Genomic DNA, 18,264 nt, shown 5'->3' on the forward strand with positions numbered 1-18,264 from the left:
CTTTCTTTGTGGAAGAAGAAGGAGAGAAGGGAAGAGAAAGAGGAGGAAGAGGAAGAAGAGGAGTAAATGTAGTTTGCGGAGTCGGTTTGCCGCGGTGGAGGCGACTGCAGCGACTGCGGCGACTGCGGTGACTGCGACCGAAAAACGCCAAGGACGAGAAGATGTCGAGGTCGGAGTCGAAAGAATTTCGCCGAGCGACTGCGAGTGCAAGACGCAACCATCATCAGATTTCCCCAATTCACCAACAATCGCCTTCCACCTACGACGGGAGCTGCAGGAATCCTCGAACTCATCGATATCACATGCCCGTTTCTCGCCCTGAGGACATGTCGATTGAGAGATGCTAAGACGTGCAGCCTTGCCTCTGTTGAGGCCCCGATCCGTCCGGCCTCTGATTCCTCAAGGACTGACCCAGATCCCATTGCGATACTACTCCAAAGGAGATCGACCGGCAAAGGACGCAGAGTACAAGATTCCGGGTACCTCAAAAGACTCACCGCAGCCAAAGGAACCCTTGCGAAAAGTCCCTTTTGTTCAACCCTCCCAGACACCAAAGCCTGAGCCTCGCTCAGACTCGGCGCCTACCACTCCATCCCCTCCATCCCCAAAACAGCAGAGTCCTTCTGAACATCCTACATTCGGCTCCGATGCGACTCGAGATCTTGATGATGTCTCAGCATCGGTGGCTCAAGCAAGTAAGAGATCTTTGAAGGATGGAGAGGGACAACAGCGAGACGTCGAGGACGAGCCAGTGGCACCCCGAACAGCAAACGTGGCTGCGGAACAAGAAAATCTCGAAGAACGTGACCAGACAACCCAGGGTCAATCTCAACAACCTCTACCTGATCTGACCAAAGGCATCCCGTCGACCTTGGACGCGGAACTTCGCCAGGCAAGGTCGAAACAGAGCTCCCACGCCCGGAGCCTCAACATCACCGAAGATCCCTCGGAAGAGCTGCCTAGCGGAGCACGTGGACGAGATCGTGGTGATATTCCTCGGGAAGAATATGTCTCTTCCAGTGATCGAAAGAAGAATGCGGCGTTCAGATACATGTACATTATCTTGGGGTTGGGCTCCGTCGGCTTCTCAGTATACCTGGGCCGCAACTGGGCAGACGAAGAGGAGGAGAAGAAACATCCTGATGCCCCCTCGGGATGGGGCTTCAAACCTTTCTACAACAGAGTCACTGCTCGTCTGTCCTCAACCCTGAGCTACTACCGAGATCCCGTCACGACGAAACTCCTGCCAGACGAGGACCCGGACCCCAATTTCCGATATCCCTTTGTCCTTGTCATAAGCTTGGAGGACATGCTCGTGCATTCTGAGTGGACACGTGAAAAGGGTTGGCGGATAGCCAAGCGACCAGGCGTGGACTACTTCATTCGCTACCTCTCGAGCTACTATGAACTTGTCCTCTTCACCAGTCAGCCTATGGCAGTGGTGGAACAGGTGCTTCGAAAGTTGGATCCTTACTCCATGATTCGATGGCCTCTGTTTCGCGAAGCGACAGTGTACAAGGACGGTGGTTATGTTAAGGTGAGTTGGCCAAATGTATTGGTTTAGGATAGGTCACTGACCCGAATAGGACCTCTCGTATCTCAACAGGGACCTGAAGAAAGTGCTCATCATGGACACTGACCCCCATCACGTGAAGCATCAGCCTGAGAATGCCATCATCCTGCCCAAGTGGAACGGCGATCCCAAAGACCAGACGCTGATTCAATTCATTCCCTTCCTGGAATATCTGGCAACAATGGGGTTTGAAGACGTCCGAGAGGTTTTAAAGTCGTTCGAAGGGACGTACATACCTGCCGAGTTCGCTCGAAGAGAGAAACTCTTGCGGGCCAAGTTTGAGGCCGAGGAAGCAGAAAAGCGCAAGAAGCGACCCAAGAAGAGCCTCGGAAAGCTTTCGTCAATGCTGGGAATGTCAGGCCACAGCGCTGATGGAACGCAGAGCTCTGAGGAGGGAGCGTCCGAGGGCAAGATGCTCTGGGATCAGATCAGGGAGCGTGGTCAGAGACAATATATGGACCTGGAGAAGAAAATCCAAGAGGAAGGTGCAAAGTTTCTAGCTGAACGAGAAGCAGAAGAAAAGAGGGCTCAAGAAGAGGCATACCAAAGCATGAAGCCCAGTAATTGGTTTGGAGGTCTGTCAGGCAGCAAAAAAGTCGAGGAAGCAGAGAAAAAGTGAGGATTGTTGATCGTTGACTTTCTCGAATGGGGAGAGAGTGCAATTTGCAAGCCGTTGGATTTCCTGGTGGTGGGTTTAGACTACTCTTGTACAAACAACTGTGGAAATATATGAGGCAGGGAGACAGCTCTGACCCTGGCGTCAGCGATATGAGACCGGGGGGATCAAGGGTGTAAATTCAAAACACATCAACTCTCACCGTGTACAACCTTTCGAGCTTGAGCTTCGGCGTGTGAAATAGATTCTTAGCGGTTAACGTGAACCGGATGGTGGGTATTGCCAGATGCGATGAGATGGTCGGGGGAAAAGCGATATCGATGAGCGTCAAGCTGAAACTGGCTAGAAGGCCCAAAGCAGTCAATCATCCGGGCAACGTTACCATGTCTAGACGAGAGAGGAGAACAGGAGGAAGGGAGAAAGGAGAAAGGAGGCAGCTGAGGTAAATGGTGTTTGATGTGCATGCAACATCCATGGAGGTTACTTGGTAAGGAGTACGAGGTACAGGAGTCACACTGTACACATGTACCTAGCAGGTAGGTACCTAGATTCCTGGGGCACGGCTTCTAAGAAAAGATGCCCGTAATGCATGGGCTGCCTGGGCTAAACTCCATGTGGAGGTTCTCCTTCCATGATTGTTAAGAGATGTTAGGCGGTCTGGCTACCTAGAGGGCAAGCCTAAGGCCTGACAGCACTCTGCGGTTGGCAAGTGGCCTCACTAATGGCCATCCTGGGGGCGATTCCGCGTCTAATAATCACCCAGATGCCTCCTGGAATATTAGGGGGATGTTTGGGGGAATTGAGGGCCGAGATGGCGCCCAGGAAACTCAATAACAATAAAGTGGCTTAGCTGGTTAACGGGCACCACGAGCATGTCGCTTACCTGGGCCCTACATGTGGTCGTTCGGCATGCCTTTCCCAATACTGGGCCTGCTAACTGCACGTAGCTTAGTTAAACCACCACTGGCCAGGCCGGCTGGTGAGGCTAAGATTCGACTTCCCACGCTGACCACCTTGCACATCTCGACCGAACCACCCAATTCGCTTTCTCATCTGCCATCTCTGATATTGACACTCATAGTCCTCACTCTTGCCACCATCCATCATATCAGATCTCAGCTGAATGCCATCACCAATGACTTCTTGACGACTCGGACGCCATATGCTATAATATCACGCAGTCAATCCCCCAGCATCGGCGGCCAAAAAGAAGGAAGCTTTTCCTTCTTCTCCGTCGCGACCCGACGCGTTGATGGAGGCATGCAATATTGAGGCCACCACCATCATGTCATCCTTCTCGTGCCTTTGTGTGTAGCATTGTCATCCACCCCTCTTCGACGGTCGTTTCGCAATGTCGGCGCAAATGATTGTGCATCCGCCGTCGAAAGATGGTTCAATGGTCTCGCACGAGGATGATATTCCGCCTCAGCCACTGGACCAGGACGAGCATGAGCCCGGCCACAAGGCAGGCCTAGGTATACCCCAGAACGGCGAACCAGCTGCTGTCGACGACTCGCCCCAATTTCCAGATACCATCGGGTCAAGGCACCAGGGAAAGGAAGCCTTTGCTTTTCACAAACTGCCCATCCAGGTCCTGGAGAGGTACGCCACCCATAAATAGAATAGGGCTTGTCCGATCTCCGACGTCGTGGCTAACTCGAACTAGAATCCTATGGATGGTGGATGCCAACAGCTTTGCTTCATTAGCTATTCTGAACAAGAACTGGTACAAGGCAGCACAAAATCGAGAACTATATGCCCATCATTTGTCTCGTTGTCCATCTTATGCCTTGTCCAACACTGTCATCACCGGTCCGTTTCGGAAATTTGACCTGTACCGGCTCAAGACGAAATTTGCAGCAGAGGTCCGGCGAAATCTGTTCGAGGCGTACTTGCGACCTCGCCAGACTCTCATCAACCTCATATCCGTCAACGCCAGTTCCTCCGCCGCATTGCCTGGGGCAGAAGCTTTCCGCTTCTCCTTCTCTCCAAATGGCCAGACGATTCTTGCGATCAGTTCCTCCCGAATATATGTCATTGACGCTGTCACAGACCCTATCAGTGTGCGCCATGAGCTCAAGACGATGAGACGGCCTCTAGCGGCTTCAGTCACTGATGATGGCACAATATTGGCCGTCCTGTCCTCGAAACATCAAGCCAATGTATACCACTTAACGCCAGATGGTGTCAAGCATGTACAGGTGCAGGTTATGGACAATCCACCTAGGACAATCGCGTTGGCGCCCGAAGGCACGGTTCTAGCTGCTGCGTACGAAGGCGGGGTCGAAGTCTTTTCCCTTGCACCAAATGCCCTTTCCACGGACCGAAGAGCGGTGCGAAGCGAGGGAGTTGATATCTTGAGCTTTTCAGGCGATGGATCGATGCTGGTCGGCAGCACCCAGAGTCTGGAAGAACCCTCGGCTGTTGTCATCACCGCGCCATTTTACACCGAAAATGATCTATCGCCAAAGGAGGTTCACAGCCGCATGTGGACAACTCAGATTCTCTTCCCACAGATTAGCAGTATTTGCAGCCACGCGGAATTGCTGCAAGGCCACACAGAGGGCGACGCTAACTGGCTTTTTGCTTACGATCACACCCTCATGTCATACCGGGCCGTCCGTACCGATGACACTCGGACCGGCGTTGCCTACTTCTTAAACCCAGCGACGAGCAGACGATTCAGCCTGCCGGCGCCATCAACTGCACCGACTGCGACTGTGTGCGGGACTCTCGTCGTGGCTGGCTTCGCTGGGAGTGGTCTGTGGATGTACGGCGTCCCAGAAAAGCTAGACGTCAGTCCCGACATGGGTTCGGTGGTCGAGCGGCACGAACAGCGTCTACAAGGAAGGATGCCGCTCACCTCTGCGACGGGCCATCTTGAACCTTTGATGGCATATTCACCCTCAATATCTGGAAGCAGCGAAGATATCGAGGACGACTCGCTGGCCGCAAAGGTCGAATGGCGAGAAAGCCTGTTCGTCAAATGTGAGCGGATCAAGACGCTTGATGGTGCCACAGCCGCCAAATGGGTAGAGAGGTGCGAAGACAGACCGTGCTCTTTCACTGGCAAGAGGTTGGTGGTCGTTGCCCCTGGTGGTGTCGATCAATTTATGGAAGAGCTCGGAGATGAAACTATGCCCATTGATGGCTCGCGTCTCTCGATACTCGACTTCGACTATTCGCCATCCAAAAGTGCAGACCGCGAACTGACTATTGAAGTGGGTGAAAAGGAGCCGGAGTTGCTCATCGAGCGGATGGGTGACATGGATATTGAGGTGGCAATGGAAAGGAGGCGGACGGTCAGAGAACGTGCAAGAGGAGGGATGAGAGGCGGTCTCGGTCGCTCCGTAACTACTGCTTCTGCGACACCGGGATCGCGCCTGAGAAGTGTCTCTCAGGCTTCCTCGCCGTTGGATGTTGACGCACAAATTGCTTTGGCAAACTCGACGCCAGCCCCAGTACAACAAGCCTCGCCGAATTTGCAGAGATCTGCCACAGCTGCTGGTTTTACTACGGCGCGGTATCCTCCCAGACCGCCTCTGGCGCAGCAACAAGACGCTGCCAACGCCGCTTATCACCAGCCACCTGGTCAATTGTCAGATGGTTGGGAGTCACCACCTCCGCCCTATAACTCCGGATCCCCTCATCTTCGACCTGGAATGACGTTGGGTTCACCTTTGATCCAGCCACGTCCAATGGGAGGGATGCCCATGCCAATGGTAGGGATTCCCGAGAATGGTCATGCTCCGGAAGTCCACCCTGGCTTTGGACATGGCAGTCCCATGAATCCACAAATTACACCTCAACAAGTCCATATGATGCCGGAGAATGCTGCTCCGAGGCATGTTGTCGGTCAGTATGGCACTCCCGTCACCATGAACGACCAATCATTTGCTCCCACACCCGAGACATATCAACGGACGAGTCCAATATCCCACATTGCTTCAGCAAACGCACCATTCGTACCCTCCGCGTCTGGAGATTCGTCAAGGCCGGTGTCGCATGAAGGTCGAGTATCACCCTACCAACAGACTCCAACCTCTCAGCGCCCAAATACCTCTGATCGCCCATCGCCTCTGAACCCCACACAACAAATGCCGAATTTTTCAGACATGGCTCCAATCCATAAACCCTCTTCATCAGGGTCTGTCACCTTGACCGGAGCAAATTTACAAGCTCGTCTCAATCACCCAGTCCCACCAACCCCGAGCCCTCTGGATCAAATGTATCTACCACAAACCAATGAAGCCGTACATGAATTGGTATCGCCACAATCCGCACAATCACCCGCCATCCAGGCCAATGGGTCCTACAGTGTTGTTCCTCCAACAGCTGACCAAATGGCCAACCTGAATCGTCGAGTCTCTCTGACTGCGCGCAAACCGGTTCCGCCAATCGCGACCCATGGGGCTATGCATCAAAATGGTCCAGCACGGGATTTGAGTGGCAGTCCCGGTGTGCCACCCTCACCACCTCGCGGTGCATGGGGCGCCGCCGGAGTTCCAGGTTCTCCATCTTTCAACAAGGCGATCAATCAGCCCAATGGACTCATGAGGAATAACTCCAAGGGAAGTGGCCGTTCAATTCCCATATCGGCATCGACGCCAAATCTCCACGCTGCGCCACCAGTTCAGACCCAACGACCGCGAATGGGCAGACTCGACACTATTGATAGTGTATCTAGCTCGTACGGACCGGGTGAACCGGGTTCGAGATCGCACAGTGTTGCGCAAGGAATGGTCGCTCCGATGCCGCAACCGCAGCAAAATCCGCATTTCATATCGCAAACCCAATCCGTACCGCAACAGGTGTATCAGCAAATGCCAACTCACCAAACGCGAGTCTGGGCGGGAAACGGGCCGAGTCCCGCTGAAAGTGGTAACAGACGGGCCTTGTCAGATCCTATGTCTGTGGAATCTGGCAAGAAGAAGAAAGGAAAGAGAAAGAAAGGCGAGGAGGTGCCCAGAAGTCAAACGCCTATGCCGACTAGTTCAAGAGGCGCCGAACAAGGAGGAGGTGTGAAGAAGAAGGGGGGGAGATGTGTGGTCATGTGAAGTCCGCACGCCTACTACAGGTGTCAAGACAAAGGAGAAGGATACACGCAAGAAATTGCAGCGGAAAGAGGCTGGAAATTTCGTGGGCCATCTCTGTCTGACGATGGCCATGATTTGAATAGTTCCACTTGAAAGGGACATGCGAAGGGAATGGCCGGCCAAAAAGAAAAGGGGATTCATTTGAGTGGGTTTCAACAGCCTCGCGTACGGTACAGGGCTGTCATTTGTGTTATACAGGGTTCCCCAGTCATATTTACTATGTTCTGATTGGTTTTTAGGGCGATTAAAGGCGGGATACGCATAGCGAACATATCTGATCTAGCGAGAAACTGGCTGGAATTTCTGGATACTGGTGGGCTGGATACTTGGAGTCGGTTGGGGACGAAGCTCATTTCTTTTTCTAATCCGGCGAAAAAGTCTTATGACTATCTACGGTCTATAGGCCGGGGTTTCTTGATGCCTCTCTGCGGAAATAGCGATGTGTGTACCGAATAGCCACACCAACTAAGGCTCCCACTATTACCCAACATTGGTGGCAGACAATTTACTAGCCCGGGTGCGAAAAAGAACTGGGCCTCGAACCTCCCGCGTAAAAGTCTCCCGATCTCCCCTTCTCCCCAGGTCGCATTGTCACTGGCTCGTCGGCAATTGAAAGGAGGAGGATGGTCGTCGAGTTGGAAAAGAGTCCGGGCGAACTCCGCACCTTTTTCGCGGCGAGAGGGCCGATGTCTGCCGATTTGACGACGAGAAACCGGCCGTCATCATCATTAGGTATTTAGACCATTTTCCCCCTCGATATCGAGATATCGTGCATTTCAGAAGAAGTGTTTCCTCATCCGAAAAAGATCCAATTGACGGAGGACGCTAGACGAGTTCTGAGTTTCCCGCCGCTTGCCTGTCCGGGGAGTTTCTGATTCACGGAGGAAAAGAGTAAGGAAGGGGGATTCATTTGATCTTGCAAGAGGTGAGCAAGATACAGAAGAGGGGGGGAGAGAGAGAGAGCAAGAGAACAGTCACGCAGACATCGACCACATCACACTACTAACACAAAAGCGCCCAAACCCCCTTCCAAAAAGGCCTCAAGAGCAGCCATTTCATCATTTTCCAGAAGATGAAGCTCCTCTACCCGACGTCGCTGCACCTGAACGTGCAAGACCTCGAGGGCTTCTCCGTGTCCCTGCACGCCTACGACGTCAAGAAGGAGATCCCGCAGGAGCACCTGGACGCCTCGGTGCTGGTGACATGGTGCAACACGGCGGACAACCTCCAACACGCGGCGCGGCACATGTCGTCGCTGAAATGGATCCAGTCTCTGGCGGCGGGGCCCAACGACGTGCTCGCGGCGGGCTTTGACCCGTCCAAGGTGACCATCACGACGGGGTCCGGCTTGCACGACCGCACCGTGGCCGAACACACGCTGGGCCTGCTGCTGGTCGCGGCGCGCAAGTTCCACGAGATGCGCGACTACCAGATGCGCAGCCCGCCCGAGTGGCCGCAGCACCTGGGCGGGCCGCAACCGGATCGGCCCCGGGGCGCGTTCACGACGCTGCGCGACGCCAACGTGCTTGTCTGGGGGTTCGGCAACATCGCAAAGACCCTGACGCCCATGCTGCGCCTGCTGGGCGCCAACGTGCGCGGCGTGGCCCGCAAGGCCGGCGTGCGCGACGGCGTCGAGGTGTATGCTGAAGAAAGCCTATCGACGCTACTACCCGAGACGGATGCGCTGGTGATGATCCTCCCGGGGAGCGCGAGCACGAAACACGCCCTCAACGCCGACCGCCTCTCCCAACTGCCCAACCACGCGTGGATCGTCAACGTCGGCCGCGGCACCTCGGTCGACGAGGACGCCCTGTTCCACGCGCTCTCCGACAAGACTATCGGCGGCGCCTGCCTCGATGTCTTCCAGACCGAACCCCTCCCTCAAGACAGTAAACTCTGGCACGCTCCCCATTGCGTCGTCAGCCCCCATGCCGCGGGCGGCAGGCCCCAGGACGCAGAGAAGTTGATCGCCGCCAATCTGAGGCGGTTTCTGGCCGGCCAGGAGTTGCAGAATGTCATCTAATCAATTTCCCTGGGGTTCTTTTTCCTTCTCCCCATTTCTTCTTTATCTGAGCATGGTCAGAAAGGGGAAAGGGGTTAAATTGCGGTACCCCCACAAGTCCAGAGAGATTGGGCAAGTTGGACCCGCGTTCACGAGACTCCCTCCGAGTAGAATGGCAGGCTTGGGTTGGAAAATGATGGCTTTCAACGAGTGACCAGGCACTCTGTGCACAGACCTGTGCGAGGAACTAGAATTTTACCCCTGGGAGTCACTGCGATGAAATTCAGTCCCTAAAAATCTACTGCTTCTCTAGAGATTTTTCTCCCCATTTTGCTCGAAAATATGTGCTGTGCTGCGCACGATAATATGTGTTTCTATCTCAAAGTTCCAACGCTTGCTCAAAGTACTGCCTACAGACTAACGCGAAACAAAGTAAATCAAAGGCGTCCGTTCAAACCGCACGACGGAATGTAATGTTCGTTCCGAGTCCCAGACTCGACAACAGATCACTCGTACCCAGACGAGATGAAATCCCTCCCCTGCCCTGCCAGGAGAGAGCGAAGATAGAGTGATCGCTGCAAGGCTCAAGCAATCTCTTCGATCCTTCGTTCTCGGTCCTCGGTGGGGACGCTTGGTCCTGGCGCGCCGAAGTCCACCGATCTAGGCCTGTTCAAGGCGTCTCTTGAAGTCATGGCAGACGTCTGCGCTCTCGAGAGCATTGCGCCTCCGGCATAAAAGCTCGACGTTCTCTTGTGAGCGTCCTCCTCCTCAGCCCAGGCAAGGCTCTCATCTGGAAGGAGCACAGCACGGTCGATGCTCACCGGAAGTCCCCGATGGCGTCCTCGAAGCATCACTGCGCAGAGGACTAGTTTGCTCGCAAGGTGCCACGCGCCAGAGAAGCTGTAGTCGTTCCAGGGCACGCCCACGCTGATGCCCACGCAACCGTACGCACTGACCACCTCGAAAATGATGTTGAATGTCGAGAAATTGACAGGATCACGCTCAAACTGGCCCGTCTCGATGGCAGTAATGGCGAAAATGGCGATGGCAATCCACCATAAGTCGTGGCCCAATTGCGAACGCAATTGCAGTCTGACGAAATCTTGCCGATCCCAGGCAGCGCCGTTGGCGGGTTGCCCACCATGTGTCAACGTGAGGGTTTTCCTGAGGCCACTCATGAACCCTGTCTTCTTGTCCTCTTGCGCAGCGCGCTCGTTTTCTTGGTATACGGGCAGTTCATCTGCAAAGATGCCCAGTGACCTTTCTTCGTAGACATTTGTGTTTCGGATTGTCATCGTCACCGGGAAGGCGCTCAAATACATCATCAGAACGTAGAGAACAAGCAAGCCGGATCGCAAGCCAGATATAGGGACCACATAGAAACCGCCGCTCCTCACCGCAAAGGCTTGGAACAATCCAGCAACAATCCGAAATCCTGTAGGCAGCGAATCGACCACTTGATTGCCAATATTGAGTAATTCGAACGCAACCCAGTCAACAGTATTCAGGACGACGACCGAGGCAAATAACCACCACGTTGCCGCGCTCGGGAACAAGTTCGTGTAAACTCTTCGCGGATGGTCAAGGCAGAATTGGACGGTGCGTCTCCGCCTTTGCCAGGCTTGCGACGAGGAATCTTCTGGGATCAGCTTTTTGAATGTCCACAAGATGAGTCGCAGAAAAGGTGGAAACAGAGTATTTCCTGCCAGGATGAGCAGACTAAGCGTCAGCAGGCAGTAATAACTCCGGTTCAAAGCGACTGCGTTGGCATCCAAAAGGGCCATGCCGCTGTTGTTGAAGGCGCTGATGGCGAAAAAGGCTCCGGTCCAGAAAGGATCGAGGCTATATCCAAATAGTCAGTCTGGCTGTCTGTTGGTGGGGTTTCAGATCGCTTACCCATTTTCCCGCGCCATATTTGGACGGTTGGCCGTGATCCAAGCGCCGACACCAATGGCACCAAACAGCTGGAAGAGCACAAAATAGGTCGGCACAAGCCAGGAAAGCAAACAGATCGCGTCGTACTCAATGCCTCCCAACTTTTTCCTCTCTTCTTCGCTAAGATGATAAAATTGTGAGTTCCTCCCGAGATATCCATGGAGAGTATCGAGATATTTGTTGAGTTTGTTTGCTAGTGGACTGGAAGGTGGATCGTCGTCGTCATCCTCAATGGCTGATTCTGGCACTGGAGGATGGATTCCAACCGGCTGGGAGTGACGTGGATGGTTATCGAGTCTCCGAGCGCCAACACCTCTGCCCTCGAAGAAGCTTGGATTGCGGCGGATATTCCGGGGCCGGGGCTCGGCGAGCTCACTAGGTGGGTGTTGGAGTTTGAATCTGATGTGGCTTGGAGGTTGACCATTGGAAGTGCTCCGGTCCCTTGCAGAGATGGCTCCATTTGCTGCTGAACTTCGACGTGAACCCGCCTGCGTTCCGGCGGCATCTTGACGTTCTCGCGACCTTGACGAAGTTTTCTGATCATCCTCCTTGGAAGACTCAGGGATGGGGCGTCCACGCACGGCGCCAGAGGCTACAGCGGCCTCTCGCTCGCTAGCAGGGACATTGTCTCGTCTTGAAAATGAGAAGGTCAATGTTCGGGCCTTGCGGAGGAGGCGTCTGCTGCGACGTTCTGCGAGTTCGACAAATTTCTTCTCAAAGGCTCGTTTCCTTATATGGAGAATGGACGATGAGACGAAAATGGCAGAGCCTATTATGATGAGAATGAACATCATGACTTGTTGCCAGGTGTTCAGCTGCGACAGATTGACCGTGTTCAAGCCAGCCTCTGTCATGGCTGAAACGCACAAGAACAGACTGTCGATGTAGGTCACGGACTTTGCTGGGGTGGACGAACCCCAGAAAATGAGACTGGACACTAGACATGTGAAGATGAAATAGAGGTAATGCCAGTTGATGAAGGAGAACTCGGTAAAGCGGTGGAGGACATGTTTCCGGAACAAGGCAGCGGCACGCTGCGCGATGCTGTGTCCCTCGTTGTCGTCGAGCATAGGCTCGCGAAATGTTGGGGCTTCTGGATAAAAAGAAAAAAAAAGGTCAGCGAGACCCAGAAAGGAGATAGCAGCAAGCAATTACTGACTTTCCATGGCTCTTTGGAAATGGGTGAGCTTTCCACCTATGGAATCAAGACACTCCCGAGTCGGGATCCCGGTAATTGTCGTAACGCATTTTCGATGAGAGAAATGGTTTGCAAATGGTGACGAGAGAACCGGCTTGTGCAGATGAACAGACGAGCTGAAGGAACAGGACGAAGGTCCAGAAGTTTCCTGGGCCAGTATGTACGGAGGAACGAAGGAACGAAGGAACAAAGAAGGAACAAGCCTGAGATGCTCCCTTGCCAAGACCATAAGCAAAGCCAAGTCCGGATTAGATTGCGGCCCGACCGGTAATCGAGGCCAAGCAGGACAATGATAGGGCGGCCACAGGGATAGGCGGGCTCGGCGGGGTACAACCTGTATCATGGCCCAATCTACCGAGTATGCTGGGGAAGATACCTACCTAGGTACCCAGGTAGCTTCTGGGTACCATCCACCCACATCCACACACTCAGGATACCGAAAGTTAGCTAGCAGCGCAAGTACCTAGGTATGCGTTGGTGCAACCCACGGAGCAAGTGACTATATACAATTATGTACCACGCCCTTGATCGAAGACGTCCTTCCTTACGACCTCTCATAGCCACCCCCCTCCCCTTCTCACGCACGTCCTCTCCTCTCCCTAGCATTCTACTCAGTGTGTGCCCCCTCCCTTCTTCTCCGTCTCCATCTTCCTCACCACTCTCTCAAACCTCGAAAGACATCCGCCTCCCTCAACAAGACAGTCGACCACCCAGCACCACCAGGCCACCGATCCCAATTCAACCCAGTGACGTCTCAACCTCCTCTGAGTGAACCACATTGCCTCGCCGCCATGGAAGACTACCAAGATACCGAGCACGGCAGGGGCTAGAGCATAACTCAGCTTGGCTAACCAAGGCGCCGTGCCACCAAGACTCCAGACTTTGGAGATCCACGACCCCGTTTCCAATCTCAAGGACTCGCGAAAAGGAAATGTCGTGAAAATCAACAGACAAAGTCCGGATAACGCCACCTGCCACGCCCGATCCGGTGGCACGTACCTATTCACCACAATATCAGACAAATCTAGTTGCTTTAGGCAGAATTCATGCATAGTGACAAGTCGCTCCCTAGCTTCCATGAGGCTCTTCATGGGCGGTTCAAACGGGACCACATGCCGCCCATAGCCGGACGATATAATCATGTGTTCTGTTGTGATGTCTAGCATCTGAGCCGAGGCGGTACCGGGCGAAGGGACGTGGCAGTAGTGTTGGAGGTAGAGGCGGAGTGAGAGTTGATGGTCTGCGTTCATGTGGCTAATGATGCGTGTCTTCATCGCCGAGGCGTCGGGAGGGCCGCGTGGCGTGCTAGACGCAGACATCGTGGCCAGTCTAATGTGGAAGGATTTCTGTAGTAGGCTGCCCGTTCAAGTGTTGCTTCTATTGCGATATCGAGGAAACACGCTGGATTCGTAAAAGACCAAGCTCTCCTTTAACTGGTGGCGAATATCAGTATGTTCGTGCAGAGGCTGCAGGTTTGCCTGCTCAAACTATATTGAGAAAGTTGGGATCTATTATCTGAGAAAGTCGAAGGTGTCGTCTCTGTATGTGCAGTATTAACGAGTGATGGATTGGATTGTCGAGCTTGTTGGAATATCGAAAACGCTTTCAAGCGACAACCTTGGAAGCTCGGTCCAACCATTTCGGGATCAGGGATCAGGCTGCTTTTGGCTCTATCTTGGCATCAACGCCCCGGAAGCATCTCTCGACCTCGACAAAACCATCACCGTCCAGAGGTATGAGAGCCTGTAGCTGCAAGCCAATGTGGACATCTCCCATCTCCCGGTTGATATCTCTTTGCACCTGCCTCACTGGGCATGTGTGATCGAAGGGCTTTTGCCTACCCGTGCCACGCCATCAACCCGATTGATGGCGTCATCAAAATCGTCAATATAAATTCCGTCTCGTCCACGCTCATGGTGAATATACCCTGCATCGCAACTTCAACATGGCGGCGGCAGCAGTAGCAAAGGCGCCGCAACCTGACATCCAATACACGCCTGAGCTGAAAAAATATGAAGCCCGAGTGAAGCGCAGGCTTGAAACCGAGGAGGTCCTTTTGACCAAGACCCTGCCCGCAGGCTTCCCGCGACAATTGAAGTCAGACTTTGTATGGGAAGGAGCTTCCATTGCGAGAGAATACGACTGGATCTTTGTATTGAAACCCGAGCATACTGAGGAACTGGAACAAGCCCTTGCACACTTCAAATGTTCGTCGACCGATTATCTAGAGCGACGGTACTGATGTTGTTATAGCTTTGGACAAGCCACTTGGATACATTGACCAAACGACTTTCCCTTTACCGAAACTACATTCCGAGCTTCGTGGTGTCTCACGGGAATTGCACTTTGGCCATGGGTTCAAAGTCGTCAGAGGCGTTCCCGTTACGCGATATTCCCGGGAGGACATTATCATTATTTATGCCGGCATTTCATCGCACATTGCTCCTCTTAGAGCACGTCAGGACAGTCGCTACAATGGTGAGCCGGCAGATGTAGTCCTAAGTCACATCAAAGACCTCAGCGCAAGCAAGGAAAAGGCTAGCATTGGCGCCCCGGCTTACACTGCTGACAAACAAGTCTTTCATACTGACACTGGCGACATTGTCTCGTTGTTCTGTCTAAGCCCGGCCGCCGAAGGTGGTAAGAGCAGGCTGGCAAGCACTTGGCGAGTCTACAATGAATTGGCAGCAACCAGGCCGGATCTCATTGAAACGCTTTCTCAAGACTGGATCGCCGACAACTTTGGGAATTCTGAGCAGCCATATGTATCCAAACCCCTCCTGTTTCATCAACCTGCAACGGCCGAGACTCCCGAGCGCGTAATCCTGCAATATGCTCGAAGATACTTCACAGGATTTGGAGCCCTGCCTCGTTCGACGGCTATACCTCCAATCACAGAAGCTCAAGCTGAAGCCCTCGACGCGATACATTTCCTCGGAGAGCGTTTCAATGTTGAACTGGATTTCCAACAGGGCGATATCCAGTACGTGAATAATCTGGCAGTTTTCCACGCTCGTGACGGTTTCACGGACACGGAGGAGCGGCAGTAAGACTCATTGGATTGATTTCTCGAGCACTTTGTACTAACTATTGCTGGCAGACGCCACCTCGTTCGCCTCTGGCTTCGCGACACAGAATACTGTTGGGAAACGCCGAATGCTTTGAAATCGAAGTGGGCGCAATTGTACCATGGTGTGGCTCCAGATAGGCAGGTCTTTCCATTGGAGCCATATGTGCGAAGCGCCAGTAATGGATATCTGAAGGCCCCTCGATAGGATATCCACTCAATAGAACATCGCTCATTGACATCCTTGCAACACATGCCAAATCGGCGATGCCACGACATGGGATGCTTTGGCAAGAGAACAAGATTTACAACTTCCATCGCCACTGTCGGCGACGATTGCCCCGTAACACCTGCCTCTTCTATACTCGATGCATTCTACTACTTGCAGTAGTGTAGATGGCTGTGCCCGGTTTCGGTTATTGGAGGGTATGAAGATCAATGTGGGCATATTGCACCATCTGCTACGCTGCGCACGTCGTTCCGGCGCACGTTATGAATGCCGATATTGACAACTGGTGCAGGGACGGGTTGGGATGTCTTAACGACGCCATACCCCTTGCAAAGCACGACAGTCGCGCATGATTTGCACCGTCGATGATACCTTCTGGTGGTGGCTTGCTCTCACCATATGGCCATGCAATTGCATGAGTGCAATTTTTCTTTGCCACGACGGGGGCAGGAGTCCCTCCATATAAAGCACCCTAGAAAGGGATTCCCCCTGCGGCGGGATACAGTCGTCTACGGCTCAGTTGCTGGGTAATTATACACGAGCTATTGAAACGATGGTTTCGTTGAAGTGGAGGAAGCGAGCAGACTCGCCGATCCCTGTTCGCGAGCAGAACGATCTCAACACCACAACCTTCCTCGCAGAGGGGAACCTCAAGTACGCCGTTGAAAAGGGCGAGAACAGCAATGAACCTTCTTACCAGGAGGTCTCCGGCGCACCAGTCGAGACCCGTTCGCCTCTGGGCTACCATGTCGGCCAGGTCACCATCTTGTTCCTCAACCTCTCGAAGATGGTCGGCACTGGAGTCTACTCGACACCGTCGACCATCCTCAAGGGGACAGGCAGCGTCGGCCTGGCCCTGATCTACTGGTTCATTGGTTTCGTCATTGCCGGAGCGTCTCTCTCGGTCTACCTGGAATTCGCCAGCTACTTTCCAAACCGCTCTGGTAGTGAGGTCGTCTACCTGGAGCAGGCCTACCCCCGCCCGCGGTACCTCTTCCCCGTCGCCTTCGCGATCCAGTCCGTGCTGCTGTCGTTTAGCTCCTCCAACGCGATCGTCCTCGCACAATACCTGTACCGAATCAACGGCGCCACTCCGACGGCCTGGGAACTGAAAGGCGTGGCCGTCGCTGGATACACCGTGGCGTTCCTCTTTGTCGCCTTTTCCACCCGTTGGTCCTACCGTCTCTCAAACGCCATCGGTCTCGTCAAACTGCTGACGTTGATCTTTGTCGCCATCACCGGCCTGGTCGTCCTCGGCGGCAACGTCTCTCGCGTGCCCGATCCCCACGCCAACTTCCGCAATGCCTTCTCCGGCTTCGAAGGCACCTCGGCCTCAGCATACGGCGTGACAAACGCCCTGGTGAAGATCATCTTCTCCTACGCCGGCTACGAGAATGCATTCAACGTCGTGAACGAGGTCAAGAACCCCGTTCGCTCCATTCGCAACTCGGGTGCCCTCTCGCTCTTCATCGTGGCGACACTCTACGTGCTCGCCAACGTCGCATACTTCTCCGCGGTCCCGAAAGAAGAGTTGATAAAGTCGTCGCAGGTTGCTGCGAGTCTGTTCTTCCAACATGTCTTTGGATCAAACGGGGCTGTCAGGGGTCTCAACTTTTTGATCGCCATGAGCGCATTTGGCAATTTGATTGCGGTATTGCTGGGTCAGTCCAGATTGATCAGAGAGTGTGGTCGGTATGTGTGCTCCTCGACAAGTCCCTGAAAACACCACTGGCCGTCCACTGACTTTATGGGGATAATAGTCAGGGAACTCTCCCATTCCCAGACTTCTGGGTCAGCACTCGACCCTTTGGCACTCCACTGGGGCCCTATTTCGTCAAATGGGCACTGACAATGCTGATGATCCTTGCACCTCCGGCAGGCGACGCCTTTGTAAGTCAAAAACCCCCAGTACATATCCCAACCCCCCATACCCAAGCTCCCCAAATTTGGTCCAGAATCAAAAACCATCCACTAACCCATATCTAAAACCTGTAAATAGAACTTCGTCGTCGACCTAGCCAACTACCCCTCCTCATTCTTCAACTTCCTCATGGCCGTGGGCATCTACTTCGTCCGGTACCAACGCAAGAGACTCAACGTGCCCCCACCGTCCAAAGGCCACCGTTTCCAAGCGTACCACGTCGCCGTCATCTTCACCATCGCCGTCAACCTATACATGCTGATCATGCCGTGGTACCCGCCCACGGGCGGCGCCACGGGCGGGGACGTCAGTTTCTGGTACGCCACGTACGTGGTCACGGGGATTGGGATCTTGTTGGCCAGCGCCGTGTACTATGGATTGTGGGTGCATCTGTTGCCCCGGTGGCGAGGCTACCGCGTCCGCCACGAAAAGGTGCTGCTGGACGCCGGCGAGGTCACGCACAAGCTCGTCAAGGTACCCCTCGACAAGTTGGAGCAGTGGGACAGGGAGCACGACGCCCAAGGCAGAAAATTCGGGTCCGAGGGCCGGAGCGACGACGACATCGTAGACGTGCAACATCGCTTTGACGAGGACAACAAGTTGTGAAAAGCCAAGGGCCATTCCTTT

General features: G+C 53.9%; 7 protein-coding genes across 7 annotated transcripts; 5 read left to right on the forward strand and 2 right to left on the reverse strand.

Annotated features, from left to right (window-relative positions):
- Positions 1-340: 340 nt before the first annotated feature.
- Positions 341-2,192, forward strand: Z520_02069 (uncharacterized protein; the record flags this gene model as incomplete). Its single annotated transcript, XM_016772583.1, has 2 exons — positions 341-1,537; positions 1,587-2,192. The coding sequence occupies 2 exons, from the start codon at positions 341-343 to the stop codon at positions 2,190-2,192; spliced, it is 1,803 nt and encodes a 600-aa protein (XP_016636053.1).
- Positions 2,193-3,540: 1,348 nt separating this feature from the next.
- Positions 3,541-7,246, forward strand: Z520_02070 (uncharacterized protein; the record flags this gene model as incomplete). Its single annotated transcript, XM_016772584.1, has 2 exons — positions 3,541-3,791; positions 3,856-7,246. The coding sequence occupies 2 exons, from the start codon at positions 3,541-3,543 to the stop codon at positions 7,244-7,246; spliced, it is 3,642 nt and encodes a 1,213-aa protein (XP_016636054.1).
- Positions 7,247-8,357: 1,111 nt separating this feature from the next.
- Positions 8,358-9,308, forward strand: Z520_02071 (uncharacterized protein; the record flags this gene model as incomplete). The annotated part of the gene is made up of 1 exon (XM_016772585.1): positions 8,358-9,308. The coding sequence occupies one exon, from the start codon at positions 8,358-8,360 to the stop codon at positions 9,306-9,308; it is 951 nt and encodes a 316-aa protein (XP_016636055.1).
- Positions 9,309-9,871: 563 nt separating this feature from the next.
- Positions 9,872-12,292, reverse strand: Z520_02072 (uncharacterized protein; the record flags this gene model as incomplete). Its single annotated transcript, XM_016772586.1, has 2 exons — positions 9,872-11,129; positions 11,184-12,292. The coding sequence occupies 2 exons, from the start codon at positions 12,290-12,292 to the stop codon at positions 9,872-9,874; spliced, it is 2,367 nt and encodes a 788-aa protein (XP_016636056.1).
- A 1,071-nt stretch (positions 12,293-13,363) lies between these two features.
- On the reverse strand, positions 13,364-13,739 carry Z520_02073 (uncharacterized protein; the record flags this gene model as incomplete). Its single annotated transcript, XM_016772587.1, has 2 exons — positions 13,364-13,391; positions 13,420-13,739. 2 exons carry the CDS (start codon positions 13,737-13,739, stop codon positions 13,364-13,366), a joined length of 348 nt encoding a protein of 115 aa, XP_016636057.1.
- Positions 13,740-14,365: 626 nt separating this feature from the next.
- Positions 14,366-15,695, forward strand: Z520_02074 (uncharacterized protein; the record flags this gene model as incomplete). Its single annotated transcript, XM_016772588.1, has 3 exons — positions 14,366-14,627; positions 14,674-15,466; positions 15,521-15,695. The coding sequence occupies 3 exons, from the start codon at positions 14,366-14,368 to the stop codon at positions 15,693-15,695; spliced, it is 1,230 nt and encodes a 409-aa protein (XP_016636058.1).
- A 574-nt stretch (positions 15,696-16,269) lies between these two features.
- Z520_02075 (uncharacterized protein) lies at positions 16,270-18,243 on the forward strand (the record flags this gene model as incomplete). Its single annotated transcript, XM_016772589.1, has 3 exons — positions 16,270-17,408; positions 17,477-17,606; positions 17,716-18,243. The coding sequence occupies 3 exons, from the start codon at positions 16,270-16,272 to the stop codon at positions 18,241-18,243; spliced, it is 1,797 nt and encodes a 598-aa protein (XP_016636059.1).
- Positions 18,244-18,264: the final 21 nt, after the last annotated feature.

Source organism: Fonsecaea multimorphosa (assembly GCF_000836435.1).
Source record: "Fonsecaea multimorphosa CBS 102226 unplaced genomic scaffold supercont1.3, whole genome shotgun sequence".
Taxonomy (NCBI): Eukaryota; Fungi; Ascomycota; class Eurotiomycetes; order Chaetothyriales; family Herpotrichiellaceae; genus Fonsecaea; species Fonsecaea multimorphosa.